The sequence below is a fragment of the Cryptomeria japonica genome, unplaced genomic scaffold (assembly GCF_030272615.1).
Source record: "Cryptomeria japonica unplaced genomic scaffold, Sugi_1.0 HiC_scaffold_193, whole genome shotgun sequence".
Classification (NCBI taxonomy): Eukaryota; Viridiplantae; Streptophyta; class Pinopsida; order Cupressales; family Cupressaceae; genus Cryptomeria; species Cryptomeria japonica.
The window spans coordinates 107,566-123,501 of NW_026729015.1; the positions used below are offsets into that span (position 1 = coordinate 107,566).

General features: G+C 36.3%; 1 protein-coding gene across 1 annotated transcript; it reads right to left on the minus strand.

Moving 5' to 3' along the window:
- Nucleotides 1-7,536: 7,536 nt before the first annotated feature.
- LOC131868022 (aspartic proteinase nepenthesin-1-like) lies at nt 7,537-8,862 on the minus strand. The gene has a single exon (XM_059215572.1). It carries the CDS (start codon nt 8,860-8,862, stop codon nt 7,537-7,539), a length of 1,326 nt encoding a protein of 441 aa, XP_059071555.1.
- Nucleotides 8,863-15,936: the final 7,074 nt, after the last annotated feature.

Below are 15,936 nucleotides of genomic sequence, written 5' to 3' on the forward strand. Positions count from 1 at the left end.
TCCATTAATGCAAACATAGTACTCTCAAATATTTGAGCTCTCACAATCTAAATTTTAGGGTTCCTGCCACTTGTTCCGTGTGCCTCTTTAATAATTCATAAATGTCATTATTTTCTTATTTTTTATTTCTATAAAATTTAGTTGTTGCACAGTTTTCCATGATAAGTGAATGGTGGGACCTTTTTTAATTACTAAGTACACTCAACCTTTATGTTTCCATTTGTCTAAATCAAACCATCTAGTAATTCCGAAACCCTAAAAAAGTTGTATGGGTTTTATAGACACTTCAAAATTTACTATGTTTGTATGTGTTAAAATGACTATGTTAGTGGGTTTTAAGTTATTTACTTATTATTCTGTTATTGTATTATATATAATAATAATATTATTGAATAGAAACATATTTGTTTAAATAGTTCAAGTAATTTATGGTGAAAATGTAAATAGAATAGAATAATTTTTTATTTTCAAATAGAAATAAACTATACAAATCATGTAAATTGTATTAGTATTATTGTAATATTATCATAAAAACTCAACCTTCAAGGACCCAACAAAAAAACAGATGCGAACCAACCCATAAAAACCAAGGAAAAGCAGCCCCATAGAACAACAGACAAGAACGATACAGAATTTCTACATAACAAAACTACAACACTTTGACCAATTTGTCATTCTTCTGAATGACATCCTCATTGATTTTCAGAACTTTCTTAATGATGTTGTCAACACGGGTCACACCCTTATCTTTTCTATGGAGCCTCGTCGCTGGACCAAGTAGGGGCTTCTCTTTCGTATCCAGATCCGCATCCACATCCTCTGAGGGAGCCCTAAGTTTCTTACAGGTACCAGCATTCACAACCTTATCTTTCTTCACCATCTCAATGCTACCAGTGGGGCACTTGCCCTAAGAAATATAATGAAGAACTTCAGCCTATTCATTGAGTCTACGTAGACCAATGCTAGTATTGTTCATGGCAGACATACTCACCTCCACCACCACACTCAAACTATGCTGATGTTTATAAGTCATTTTCCAAAGCCTTAATGTACTCTTCATGTTCCTCCTTAAGGTCTTTAATACAATTAGCCAGGGTATGCGTATTCGAGACCTAGTACTGTCGAGGTCCCGATTAGGTGGATTGGCCTTCTCTTTGAGATTATTAATCTCTTGAAAAATCTAGGTGAATTGGGCATTTTGGTTATCCTTTAAATTCCTCAAGTTAATATTCGTAATCGTATTCTCGGGGACCGACAAACCATCTCCTTAGGAGTAAACCCACCACCAAGAGTAGGTATAGAAACATTGACACCCTAATCCTCTGCAGGCCCGTCCAAATCAATCTGAGAGGCATTCGGTCGCTTAGAATAATTCTCATTGACATTGTTAAATACTTTGGTTTTGTCAATAGCTCTTGACATAGAAACGCTGGCCACTCTTTTAACCTTCACATCAGAACTACCGTCCACCAAATTAGGGACATGTTCAGGGTCATCCTCCTCGTTAGATAAAATAATTTATTTTCTGCTAGTACGGTTAGGGATTTTAGACGATGAGGGTCCTTGTTTGTTATAAATGTGAAAGACTTCGTTCCCATCGAAGTCCACCTCTTCATCAGAAGAGATTTCCCCATAATGAATATGGACATTCTTCTTGTATTCTATACTAGTTTTAGCACTCGTATTCCTCTCGACATGGATAGTCTTGGCATACTTCATAATCAACGGGAATAAGCCCTCATGGAGAACAAGGGAGGATGCACATTTCTCGTGAGCCCTAATGCTATTATTCAATGATGAGACCAAATAAAAGGCCAAGGAAATGCACTTGTGATGCCGAAAATGATTAATAATGACAAAGTGATAGCTAAGTAAGCTACAGAATTCACCATCAACGGTGAGGCGGCGCACGATAACCTCTGAGACCTCCTACCATGGCTTTGAAAGTGATTTTTTCTCCCACCCAACATTATTATTCTTTCTCACCTTCTCCCTTTCCTTCGGCGGGAAAAAGGTTTTCATCGCCACCATCGCACATTTCTTATGCTTGTAGAATTTGGTGCCCTTGTTCAGAATTTTGGACACCTTAGCCACCATCTCCTCATTAACCTCCAACTCCATACCATAGACACAGATAAAACCATCCTTCCACCCATTAAGAAAGGCCTCAGTAACAAGGGCATCCACACCATGAAGCATCTCGATATAACTAGTCAAAACTCCTACCGAAAGTTCTTTCCATACTGCTTCCTTATTTCGTCATTTTTCGCAGACTATGGGATCCAAACGGTTCCTATCTCCCCTAATATTAAAAAATACTAATTCTCAACAACCTGCAACACAAACAGAGTTGACCTAAACCATATAAAAACAATTAAAAAAGCCACCAGAAAGTTCGTCTTTCCCCTCATAAAAGAAGTCTTGCCCAGGACACTTTGGAAGATGTCATTCTCCATCATTTCCAAAAACCCCTTGAGCTTCGCACGCATCATAATCATTACGGAGTATGTTAAGAAGATCCACTGGGATCTTATCATAAATGTTCCAAAGTTTCCTACTTGCCAAGTCGGCCCCAATGTTGGCCTAAATATCCGCAACCTTATTACCTTCATGGTAGACATGTGAAATGTTAAATTCATAGAAGCCCCTGAGAGGAATTAGGCTATCTTGAATAATATGTTTAATCGACCAAATAGGAGAGGAGGAAGTCGTTAAACAATGATGTTTAGGGAGTCACACTCCAACCAGACCCTTCTCAAACCTTTCTCTTTGGCCAATTTGATATTGGTATAAATTGTGAAGGCCTCATTAAAGTGATTTGTCTGGGTACCCAAAGAGAGGGCCATTGTCGAGACCATCCTGCCATTGTTATCACGCACCACTTCCCCACATCCAGCAGGTCTGGGATTCCCATTCGCCACACCATCAATTAATGTTACTTTAGGTCCAATATTTTTTTTAAATGTTATAAAAATTGATTAACAAGATATGAGAAAGAGTTTATTGAATTAATAGATAGAGAGAAAAATCAATCCAATGTCATTTCTTTCAATGAAATGGAAAATATTTTTGCAGGAAGAGCATCATCAAGAATCAAGACAATAGATAAAGTAGTAAATGTTGTCAAGTGAGTGCTAAGATCAACTTTCCCATTGGACTTCTCAAAACATGGTACCTCTGTTTGCTTTGAGATGGGATTCTTTAGGACGGTATATGAAAGTAGTCCACGTGTGCAATATGGTGGAAGAGTTAGTTGGGATTAGGTTTGGCTTGTGCTGGCCAATTATTCAGATGTCCAAATCTCTACTACGATACATAATTTATAAGGATTATTTCCATAAAAAAATAAAGCAACTGAATAATTGTAGTGCTCTATTGTATTTAAGTTAAGAGTGTAAAATTATCCCTTTCCCAATTGAATGATCCTTCTTCCTTTCTAGCTATACATTGAATAATAAATAAATATTTTCCAGCATCTATATCCGTTGCGACAAGAATCTTCGATAGAAAAATAATAATAATAAGTAAAGAAAAATGAAATGGCATTATACTAGAATACATTATTTTCATGACCCAAAATAGTAAATTAATGGATACTAAGCGATTGGAGCTAGTTAAATGCCTTGCTGAAGGAGTAATTACCAAAATAAAAGAAAAAAGAGAAAAGAGGAGACTATGTTTAAACTGGTTCAATTTAAAACTTCCTAATAGTATCCTCATGTGGCATACATTGCCAAGCACTAAGAAAGAATTTTTTATATCATTGTAGATCTAAATGCATCTCACCTTAGGTGGTTAATCGGGTCAATGGAGATGGAAAAATCCTTTACAAAGGCTACACATTATCTAGTAAGCACAATAGTTTTAAAAGATAATAAATAAATAATAAGAATGAAATTAGAACAAGAATTTAATCGAATGTAAATGCACTCCACTCATCACCTTTGTCGCCCAATTGAATAAACTAAGAAAATATAAGCTAAGCTACTAGTTTAGATGTTGTCCAATGCCCTTAGAAACTATATGAATAGCATGTTGGACACCTTATCCACCATCTCCTCATCAACCTCCAGCTCCATACCATAGACACAAAGCACACCATACTTCCACCCATGAACAAAGGCCTCGGTAACAAGGGCATCCGCACCATGAAGCGTCTCGATATAACTAGTAAAAACACTTATCGAAAGTTCTTTGCATACTGCTTCCTTGTTTCATCATTTTTCATAGACTATGGGCTCCAAACGGTTCCTATCTCGCCCAATCTTGGAAAATATCGATTCTCAACAACCTGCAACACAAACAGAGTTGAGCTAAACAAAAACAATCAAAAACGCCACCAGAAAGTTTGACTTTCCCCTCATAGAAGAAGTCTTGCCGAGGACACTTTGGAAGACGTCATTCTCCATCATTTCCGAAAGCCCCTTGAGCTTCGCACGCATCATGATCATTACGGAGTAGGTTAAGAAGATTCTCTGGGATCCGATCATAAATGTTCCAAACTTTCATACTTGGCAAGTCGACGGCCCCAATGTTGGCCTAAATATCGGCAACCTTATTACCTTCACGATAGACATGTGAAATGTTAAATTTGTAGAATCCCCTGAGAAGCATTAGGCTATCTTCAATAATATGTTTAATCGACCAACTAGGGGAGGAGGAAGTTGTTAAACAATTAATGATGTTTAGGGAGTCACACTCCAAGAAGACCCTTCTCAAACCTTTCTCTTTGGCCAATTTGATATTGGTATACGTTGTGAAGGCCTCACTAAAGTGGTTTGTCTAGGTACCCAAAGAGAGGGCCACCATCGAGCCCATCCTGCCATTATTATCATGCACCACTCCCCCATATCCAGCAGGTCCGGGATTCCCCTTCGCTGCACCATCAATTAATGTTACTTTAGGTCCAATATTTTTTTTTAAACGTTATAAAAATTGATTAACAAGATATGAGAAAGAGTTTATTGAATTAATAGATAAAGGGAAAAATCAATCCAATGTCATTTGTTTCAATGAAATGAAAAAGATTTTTGCAGGAAGAGAATCCTCAAGAATCAAGCCAATAGATAAAGTAGTAAATGTTGTCAAGTGAGTGCTAAGATCAACTTTCCCATTGGACTTCTCGAAACATGGTACCTCTATGTGCTTTGAGATTGGATTCTTTAGGATGGTATATGAAAGTAGTCTACGTGTGCAATATGATGGAAGAGTTAGTTGGGATTAGGTTTGGCCTATGCCGGCCAATTATTCAGATGTCCACATCTCTACTATGATACATGATTTTTAAGGAGTGCTTCCATAAAAAAGTAAACCAACCGAATAATTGTAGTGCTCTATTGTATTTAAGTTAAGAGTGTAAAATTATCCCTTTCCCAATTGAATGATCATTCTTCCTTTCTAGCTATACATTGAATAATAAATAAATATTTTCCACCATCTATATCCGTTGCAACAAGAATCTTCGATAGAAAAATAATGATAATAATAATAATAATAATAAGTAAAGAAAAATGAAATGGCATTATACTAGAATACATTATTTTCATGAACCAAAATAGTAAATTAATGGATACAAAGCAATTGTAGCTAGTTAAATGCCTTGCTGAAGGAGTAATTACCAAAATAAAATAAAAAAAGAAAAGAGGAGGCTCTGTTTAAACTGGTTCAATCTAAAACTTCCTAATACTATCCTCGTGTGACATACATTGTCGAGCATTGAGAAACATAGAATTTTTTATATCGCTTGTAGCTCTAAATGCATCTCACCTTAGGTGGTTGATCGGGTCGAGGGAGATGGAAAAATCCTTAACAAAGGTTGCACATTATCTAGTTAGCACAATAGTTTTACAAGATAATAAATAAATAATAAGAATGAAATTAGAACAAGAATTTAATCAAATGTAAATGCACTCCACTCTTCACCTTCATCGCCCAATTGAATAAACTAAGAAAATATAAGCTAAGATGTTAGTTTAGATGTTGTCCAATGCCTTAGAAACTATATGAATAGCATATTGGGCCGCCATCCCTCCTCTTACCCTCCTTGCATTGTCAAGGTGAAATAAGTATGAGGTTGATTTAATAATTATTTTAAATTTATATGTTTTATTTATTATTCATTGTGTGTTTCTTACTTGTTAATGCTTTATCAATTGTAAACTATGTAATACTGCGAATACTTTTTCCTTGGAATATATAATTAGTTCTCTCTCCCTCTATATTAAGGATATTTTTTAAGAAATTATTGTTTATTTAAATAAATATAATAATATCTATTTAAGAATTATCTCAACCAATATTTTATTCATCTGAGAAGTTTTTTGGCTATCTAAAAATCTAATAAGTGTCAACTCTCTCAAATAATTGATTTTAGTATCCTTTGTGTTCATTGGACTATAATAATACGTAAGTAGACACTGCAACATAGATCATGTGAAATTGAAATTAACATGTTAGGATTTACAAGGTGAAAGAGTGAAGATACTATGATTTTTTGTAGGCAATCAAAACTTTTCTCAATAATTGTGTTATTATGTTGTAGTCCACTAATATTTTAATTTTTTAGGTCACGAAAAAAAGTTCCAAAACCTAATGCAATCCTATTAAAATGTTGAAAACAAGTAATCATGTCACATTATCAATGGCTGAAAATTGATGTGTGGTCTAACATCCATACTCTGAAGCACAAATACATTACATAATTTAATTTTATTATCTAAGGTGCATTGTAGTGTAGTAGCAATCTTTCAAATGAGAGGCCCCGATTCACCATCAATAAGTTTTCTATATAAGATTTGTGTAAGATGTCATCGAATGCACTATAAAGCGTTGATAGGTAATCGTGAATCGTGATATAGGCATAGCCTTAAATATTAGCACTTTTAAATAAATTGCAAAGGCTCCAAAATGATATTCTTAATTCTCGAGAACTCGTCTTCTCTAGTAGAAAATTATACAATAGTAATTGTGAGAAAATTAGAGAGACCTTCTTAGCAACAACCTTACCTTATATATAGGCTACATTAAATTGTGTTTGATCTTAGTAATGTGAAATGCGGACATGATTGAAAATAAGTATTATTTGAATGTATAAATCACAGACACGGATCTTAAAGTTAAATACCATTAAAAATATTCATAGGCATACAATAATTTATTTTACACTTAAGACTTGAAGAAAAGATAAGACCATTACAGATGCTTTATAATTATATAAATTCTCTTGTCGTTGTTTTAACACGCAATTTATATTTTGATAATCAATTATCGCACCTTCATTTCCATGCCAAAATAACACACATAGTGTAGCATATCATAAGGAACCATAAATGAAGGTCCCCGAGAACAACAGGGGCCAAACAATTTTACTGAAAATAAGCAGCTACGAAGATGAAAATTTACATGATTCGCATATCGGACAGTGCAATAGGCAGACGCAGGAGACGAGATCACATATTGCATTCGAAGGACAGAGGAAGAGGAAATGAGAGAGACAGAAAAAGAGAAGAAGAAGAATTAGAAGAGGGAGATGATGATTTAAAGAGAATCACACTTAGTGGGCTTGAAAGAGAGCGTGTTCTGAGCATTGTTGTAAAGGATATGGAAGTTTTGCTGCTGTATGTTTCCGAAGATGGAAGGATTCCCCGATGGTTCACCCAACATTGCCAGGCACAAGAGATTTTCAGATGCCTGAATGAAAAAGTTGTCTGCCGGAAGCTCGTAATCCACGCCGCCTTTGAAGTTGAAGACGAGGGTTGGCAAGGTGAGGTGAGCGGATGATGTGTGGTAACAAAGATCCAAACCTGTAGAAGACCCGTCTACAGGAGTGAGATCAATGGCGGACTGAATTGCTTCCTTAAGAGGAGAGTAGGCAGCCTGGTCCAGAATGGTAACAGTGGTTCCGGAGTCGATGATCATACCTCCGCTGCCGTCCGATTGCAGATCGAAAGTTCCAGGAGGAATATCTAGTGCCTTACCATTGAGGGTGATTCCTGTAATAGGAATGTACCAGAAAGTGGGAATGATACTGCTCTTGATGAGTGGGAGAGTCTTGGCTCCTCCGCTCAAGGAAGCACCCTCGCCGAAAAAGAGGGGGCTGGTTTGTGAAGAAGAGTCGGTGATGGGCAAAAGACAGTAAGAGAACATGTTCTCTGCTTTGGAACCCAGCTGTGAGATAAGGGAGAGACCACCTCTTCCCAGTCCCACAAGGCCACCACCCTGAGAGAATCCTTGTCCTTCGTTGTCATGCCCGCATCCAAATGCAATGCCTTTAACCTTGCTGCTCCCAATTGACAATGTCTCGTAAGCCAGGTCGCCGCTGGTGAAGGAACCATCGCCATACTGATACATAAAGGTACAATCTGGATTGCATCCGGTTTGTGTACTCCCCAAGGCGTCACAAAGAGAATCACCGCAGGGAATTGTGGAAAATGTGGGGGACTTGGAGGGGTCGAAGATTGGCGTAGGCTGAGAGAAGCAGTCCTTGCAAGGCTTGCACTGAGTCCAAATCAGATCGCTCCCCGTGTCCACAATCGCTTCGAAGCTCACAGAGGGCGTTCCCAGTGCAACGCTCACCAGAAATTCTCCATCCCCTACTTCAACGGGCGTTTCAGCGTCTAATTGCCCTCTTATCAATGCCTCTATCTTCTTCATTCGCTTCTTACTTCGATCCACAGCCAAACCCAATCTCTCAGAAAAACCCAACTCTCTCTCTGATCTGCGCGTCATATTCACCCTTATTTTTACATTTTCATCGCTGCTAGACTTCGGCCAACCACTAAACAGTCTGTCCGAAGAACATGATATCGTTGGAATAGTAAAGCATATCAAGACCACAAAACCCAACAGCTTTGAACGCTCCATTTCTCTTTTTCTTTTCTAAACCTCGAAACCTTTTTCTGCTCTCATCTACTCCACTCCATGCAATATATATACACAGAGAGAGTGAGAAGGAGCCTTAAATCAAAATCAACAGATTCCCCGACGTGTCCACATAACAATATCGATCCTCTTAGAAGGATAGACGAATTTATTTAATTTCCCCTTCTCTATCTCTGCCCGTCTGGAATTGTTCTAGAAGTAGAATAGACTGCTGCAATTCGAAGTGAATCGTATTTTTTTCTGTCCATACCTTCACTAAGTATTTCCGTACACTTAACTCGTAATCCAATTCCTTCTTCCCATTGAATTTTGTGGACCCATTCAGATCGAAATTCCAAAACGTGTTGTAACCGGAGGGTTAGTTTTCTAAAAATATTTAAAATTAGTTTACACATAATTATTCTTAGTCGGTTTATCCGGCTTTCCAACTTATTCTCATTCTTGTTTATCTCATTCTTAAATTTTGCTCTAATTAGTTTATTCATTTTTAAGATTTAGAGATTTTACTTGTACAAAAGTGTTATATTCAATGCTCTATTATGTATTCACATTACCGTATCCTATCATAAAGTTCTATTCAAGGATTTATACCAGAAAGAAAAAGTACATGAAAGTTAATGTAATCTATGTGGTTGAACATCCACATATATAAATCATCTAAATTGAATTTTATTTTTATTCTCGTTCTTATTTATCTTATTTCTCAATTTTACTTGTGCAGAAGTGTTATACGCAATGTTCTATTATATATTCACATTGCCATATCCTATCATAACGTTTTGCTCAAGGATTTATACCAGAAGGAAAAAGTAGATAAAAGTTAGCGTAATCTATGTGGTTGAACATGCAAGTATATAAATCATCTAAATTGAATTTAAGAATCCATCTTTTAAGAATTGGGTATGTAGTTGTATCAGTGATAAGCATGAAAGTCATGTCAACTAGGGATCACTCCCCATGTCCACGATTTTTTTATGTCAAATCCATAGATATGTGTAAGTTCTATATGTGTGAATATAAATTCTTCCCTAACATTTGATCTAATAAATCTCACTTTTCATCAATTTACCTTGAAGTTAACTCTTCACTAATTGTCAAGTATTCGCAATAGTTAAAATCACATTAGGGAGCCTGGTAGATCACTAGGGTCAAGTTCTCCTAGGTTATCCTTCGGAACGGTCGGTTTCACGAGCATGGCCAATTTAGGTAAATGGAAAAGAAGCATGCAAATTTCCCAAGATGAAAACTTTGATGGAGATAGATTCATCTTGGTGCTCCAACCAAAAGCGTTTCTATGATAAATGTTTCATTTATGCAAATTCGTATTCAATGAATTCTCAAAGCGACTGCATGTTAAATAAATGCACATTGAATTCTTTCAAAAACCAAAATGTTCAATAAATCACATAAAACAGGTACTAAATGTAATTATGATAGAATAAAAGGTTTGGAGTTAAAAAATTCGAATTTAAATTGCTAAATCTCAAGGGTCAGTATTGTATGGTGCAATATTGATTGGACGCCCCATTATTGACCAATAACAGAAAAAAGGCTAATACTTATGTAGAGAATAAATGCCTAGACATTGAGGTGTGGATGGAGAATAATCTAATAATAAATGTGATACATACGAATGTGTGCATGAATCCACGGGATAAGATAGAATATAAGGGGGTGTATGTAAATTAATAAGGGTGGCTAATTAGAGAATGGGCCAATATTTCGACAAGATTGCATCATTTCTTGATATATGGCTGAATTAATCCATCCTCTAATAATATACCCAAAACTAAGGATAGTTTGACTAGATTAAAATATTTTACCATTATGTTTTGACCATACATTGACGTGCATGTGAATCCTAAAATAGTAATACATCTCAAAGCATATGGAATGCGGAATATATCGTTTAAATTAGATGCTTGGACGTCAAATAATAGTTAATATAGATAGAGTAATGGACCTTGGCACATACTAGCATGTGATACTCATTCTTTACATTTGAATCCTTCATGAGAGCCTAAAAAATAGAGAAATTATGTATAGTGAGTAGCTTATATCTCAAGAATTAAATAGACATCAATAAAATACGTGAACCTATTTAACAATCTAGAAGATTAAGAAATATGAAAATGAGTAGTAAGTTTAGGGGTATCTTCATGTGCAAAAGTTTCTGTGACGTAGTGCCCTATGGTATATTGATACTACCACATCCTATCATATAAAAGCTTTATTTAGAAATGGTGATTGCATGCTTCATATGAGAGAAATTATAGAAGAGGGAAAATAGTACATGAATTTATTATGCCGAAGGCGTCTCTTATATGAATTGGATGAGCTATTTTTGGGCATCAACGATTGTGAGTAAAGGAAACAACATTGCAAGACAATTGGGAATATTGGAGTTGTCCGTTGTCCATTAGTTTTATTCTTCATTTTTTGTCAGAATGTGTGCACTGCCCATCATCTCTCGATCTTCTCATTTTACCACTATCTCTCCTCTTGCAGTCACGATCAGATGAGATTTTTTCGAAAATTCTACTCCTCCATTAATGCAAACATAGTACTCTCAAATATTTGAGCTCTCACAATCTAAATTTTAGGGTTCCTGCCACTTGTTCCGTGTGCCTCTTTAATAATTCATAAATATCATTATTTTCTTATTTTTTATTTCTATACAATTTAGTTGTTGCACAGTTTCCCATGATAAGTGAATGGTGGGACCTTTTTTAATTACTAAGTACACTCAACCTTTATGTTTCCATTTGTCTAAATCAAACCATCTAGTAATTCTGAAACCCTAAAAAAGTTGTATGGGTTTTATAGACACTTCAAAATTTACTATGTTTGTATGTGTTAAAATGACTATGTTAGTGGGTTTTAAGTTATTTACTTATTATTCTGTTATTGTATTATATATAATAATAATATTATTGAATAGAAACATATTTGTTTAAATAGTTCAAGTAATTTATGGTGAAAATGTAAATAGAATAGAATAATTTTTTATTTTCAAATAGAAATAAACTATACAAATCATGTAAATTGTATTAGTATTATTGTAATATTATCATAAAAACTCAACCTTCAAGGACCCAACAAAAAAACAGATGCGAACCAACCCATAAAAACCAAGGAAAAGCAGCCCCATAGAACAACAGACAAGAACAATACAGAATTTCTACATAACAAAACTACAACACTTTGACCAATTTGTCATTCTTCTGAATGACATCCTCATTGATTTTCAGAACTTTCTTAATGATGTTGTCAACACGGGTCACACCCTTATCTTTTCTATGGAGCCTCGTCGCTGGACCAAGTAGGGGCTTCTCTTTCGTATCCAGATCCGCATCCACATCCTCTGAGGGAGCCCTAAGTTTCTTACAGGTACCAGCATTCACAACCTTATCTTTCTTCACCATCTCAATGCTACCAGTGGGGCACTTGCCCTAAGAAATATAATGAAGAACTTCAGCCTATTCATTGAGTCTACGTAGACCAATGCTAGTATTGTTCATGGCAGGCATACTCACCTCCACCACCACACTCAAACTATGCTGATGTTTATAAGTCATTTTCCAAAGCCTTAATGTACTCTTCATGTTCCTCCTTAAGGTCTTTAATACAATTAGCCAGGGTATGCGTATTCGAGACCTAGTACTGTCGAGGTCCCGATTAGGTGGATTGGCCTTCTCTTTGAGATTATTAATCTCTTGAAAAATCTAGGTGAATTGGGCATTTTGGTTATCCTTTAAATTCCTCAAGTTAATATTCGTAATCGTATTCTCGGGGACCGACAAACCATCTCCTTAGGAGTAAACCCACCACCAAGAGTAGGTATAGAAACATTGACACCCTAATCCTCTGCAGGCCCGTCCAAATCAATCTGAGAGGCATTCGGTCGCTTAGAATAATTCTCATTGACATTGTTAAATACTTTGGTTTTGTCAATAGCTCTTGACATAGAAACGCTGGCCACTCTTTTAACCTTCACATCAGAACTACCGTCCACCAAATTAGGGACATGTTCAGGGTCATCCTCCTCGTTAGATAAAATAATTTATTTTCTGCTAGTACGGTTAGGGATTTTAGACGATGAGGGTCCTTGTTTGTTATAAATGTGAAAGACTTCGTTCCCATCGAAGTCCACCTCTTCATCAGAAGAGATTTCCCCATAATGAATATGGACATTCTTCTTGTATTCTATACTAGTTTTAGCACTCGTATTCCTCTCGACATGGATAGTCTTGGCATACTTCATAATCAACGGGAATAAGCCCTCATGGAGAACAAGGGAGGATGCACATTTCTCGTGAGCCCTAATGCTATTATTCAATGATGAGACCAAATAAAAGGCCAAGGAAATGCACTTGTGATGCCGAAAATGATTAATAATGACAAAGTGATAGCTAAGTAAGCTACAGAATTCACCATCAACGGTGAGGCGGCGCACGATAACCTCTGAGACCTCCTACCATGGCTTTGAAAGTGATTTTTTCTCCCACCCAACATTATTATTCTTTCTCACCTTCTCCCTTTCCTTCGGCGGGAAAAAGGTTTTCATCGCCACCATCGCACATTTCTTATGCTTGTAGAATTTGGTGCCCTTGTTCAGAATTTTGGACACCTTAGCCACCATCTCCTCATTAACCTCCAACTCCATACCATAGACACAGATAAAACCATCCTTCCACCCATTAAGAAAGGCCTTAGTAACAAGGGCATCCACACCATGAAGCATCTCGATATAACTAGTCAAAACTCCTACCGAAAGTTCTTTCCATACTGCTTCCTTATTTCGTCATTTTTCGCAGACTATGGGATCCAAACGGTTCCTATCTCCCCTAATATTAAAAAATACTAATTCTCAACAACCTGCAACACAAACAGAGTTGACCTAAACCATATAAAAACAATTAAAAAAGCCACCAGAAAGTTCATCTTTCCCCTCATAAAAGAAGTCTTGCCCAGGACACTTTGGAAGATGTCATTCTCCATCATTTCCAAAAACCCCTTGAGCTTCGCACGCATCATAATCATTACGGAGTATGTTAAGAAGATCCACTGGGATCTTATCATAAATGTTCCAAAGTTTCCTACTTGCCAAGTCGGCCCCAATGTTGACCTAAATATCCGCAACCTTATTACCTTCATGGTAGACATGTGAAATGTTAAATTCATAGAAGCCCCTGAGAGGAATTAGGCTATCTTGAATAATATGTTTAATCGACCAAATAGGAGAGGAGGAAGTCGTTAAACAATGATGTTTAGGGAGTCACACTCCAACCAGACCCTTCTCAAACCTTTCTCTTTGGCCAATTTGATATTGGTATAAATTGTGAAGGCCTCATTAAAGTGATTTGTCTGGGTACCCAAAGAGAGGGCCATTGTCGAGACCATCCTGCCATTGTTATCACGCACCACTTCCCCACATCCAGCAGGTCTGGGATTCCCATTCGCCACACCATCAATTAATGTTACTTTAGGTCCAATATTTTTTTTAAATGTTATAAAAATTGATTAACAAGATATGAGAAAGAGTTTATTGAATTAATAGATAGAGAGAAAAATCAATCCAATGTCATTTCTTTCAATGAAATGGAAAATATTTTTGCAGGAAGAGCATCATCAAGAATCAAGACAATAGATAAAGTAGTAAATGTTGTCAAGTGAGTGCTAAGATCAACTTTCCCATTGGACTTCTCAAAACATGGTACCTCTGTTTGCTTTGAGATGGGATTCTTTAGGACGGTATATGAAAGTAGTCCACGTGTGCAATATGGTGGAAGAGTTAGTTGGGATTAGGTTTGGCTTGTGCTAGCCAATTATTCAGATGTCCAAATCTCTACTACGATACATAATTTATAAGGATTATTTCCATAAAAAAATAAAGCAACTGAATAATTGTAGTGCTCTATTGTATTTAAGTTAAGAGTGTAAAATTATCCCTTTCCCAATTGAATGATCCTTCTTCCTTTCTAGCTATACATTGAATAATAAATAAATATTTTCCAGCATCTATATCCATTGCGACAAGAATCTTCGATAGAAAAATAATAATAATAAGTAAAGAAAAATGAAATGGCATTATACTAGAATACATTATTTTCATGACCCAAAATAGTAAATTAATGGATACTAAGCGATTGGAGCTAGTTAAATGCCTTGCTGAAGGAGTAATTACCAAAATAAAAGAAAAAAGAGAAAAGAGGAGACTATGTTTAAACTGGTTCAATTTAAAACTTCCTAATAGTATCCTCATGTGGCATACATTGCCAAGCACTAAGAAAGAATTTTTTATATCATTGTAGATCTAAATGCATCTCACCTTAGGTGGTTAATCGGGTCAATGGAGATGGAAAAATCCTTTACAAAGGCTACACATTATCTAGTAAGCACAATAGTTTTAAAAGATAATAAATAAATAATAAGAATGAAATTAGAACAAGAATTTAATCGAATGTAAATGCACTCCACTCATCACCTTTGTCGCCCAATTGAATAAACTAAGAAAATATAAGCTAAGCTACTAGTTTAGATGTTGTCCAATGCCCTTAGAAACTATATGAATAGCATGTTGGACACCTTATCCACCATCTCCTCATCAACCTCCAGCTCCATACCATAGACACAAAGCACACCATACTTCCACCCATGAACAAAGGCCTCGGTAACAAGGGCATCCGCACCATGAAGCGTCTCGATATAACTAGTAAAAACACTTATCGAAAGTTCTTTGCATACTGCTTCCTTGTTTCATCATTTTTCATAGACTATGGGCTCCAAACGGTTCCTATCTCGCCCAATCTTGGAAAATATCGATTCTCAACAACCTTCAACACAAACAGAGTTGAGCTAAACAAAAACAATCAAAAACGCCACCAGAAAGTTTGACTTTCCCCTCATAGAAGAAGTCTTGCCGAGGACACTTTGGAAGACGTCATTCTCCATCATTTCCGAAAGCCCCTTGAGCTTCGCACGCATCATGATCATTACGGAGTAGGTTAAGAAGATTCTCTGGGATCCGATCATAAATGTTCAAAACTTTCATAC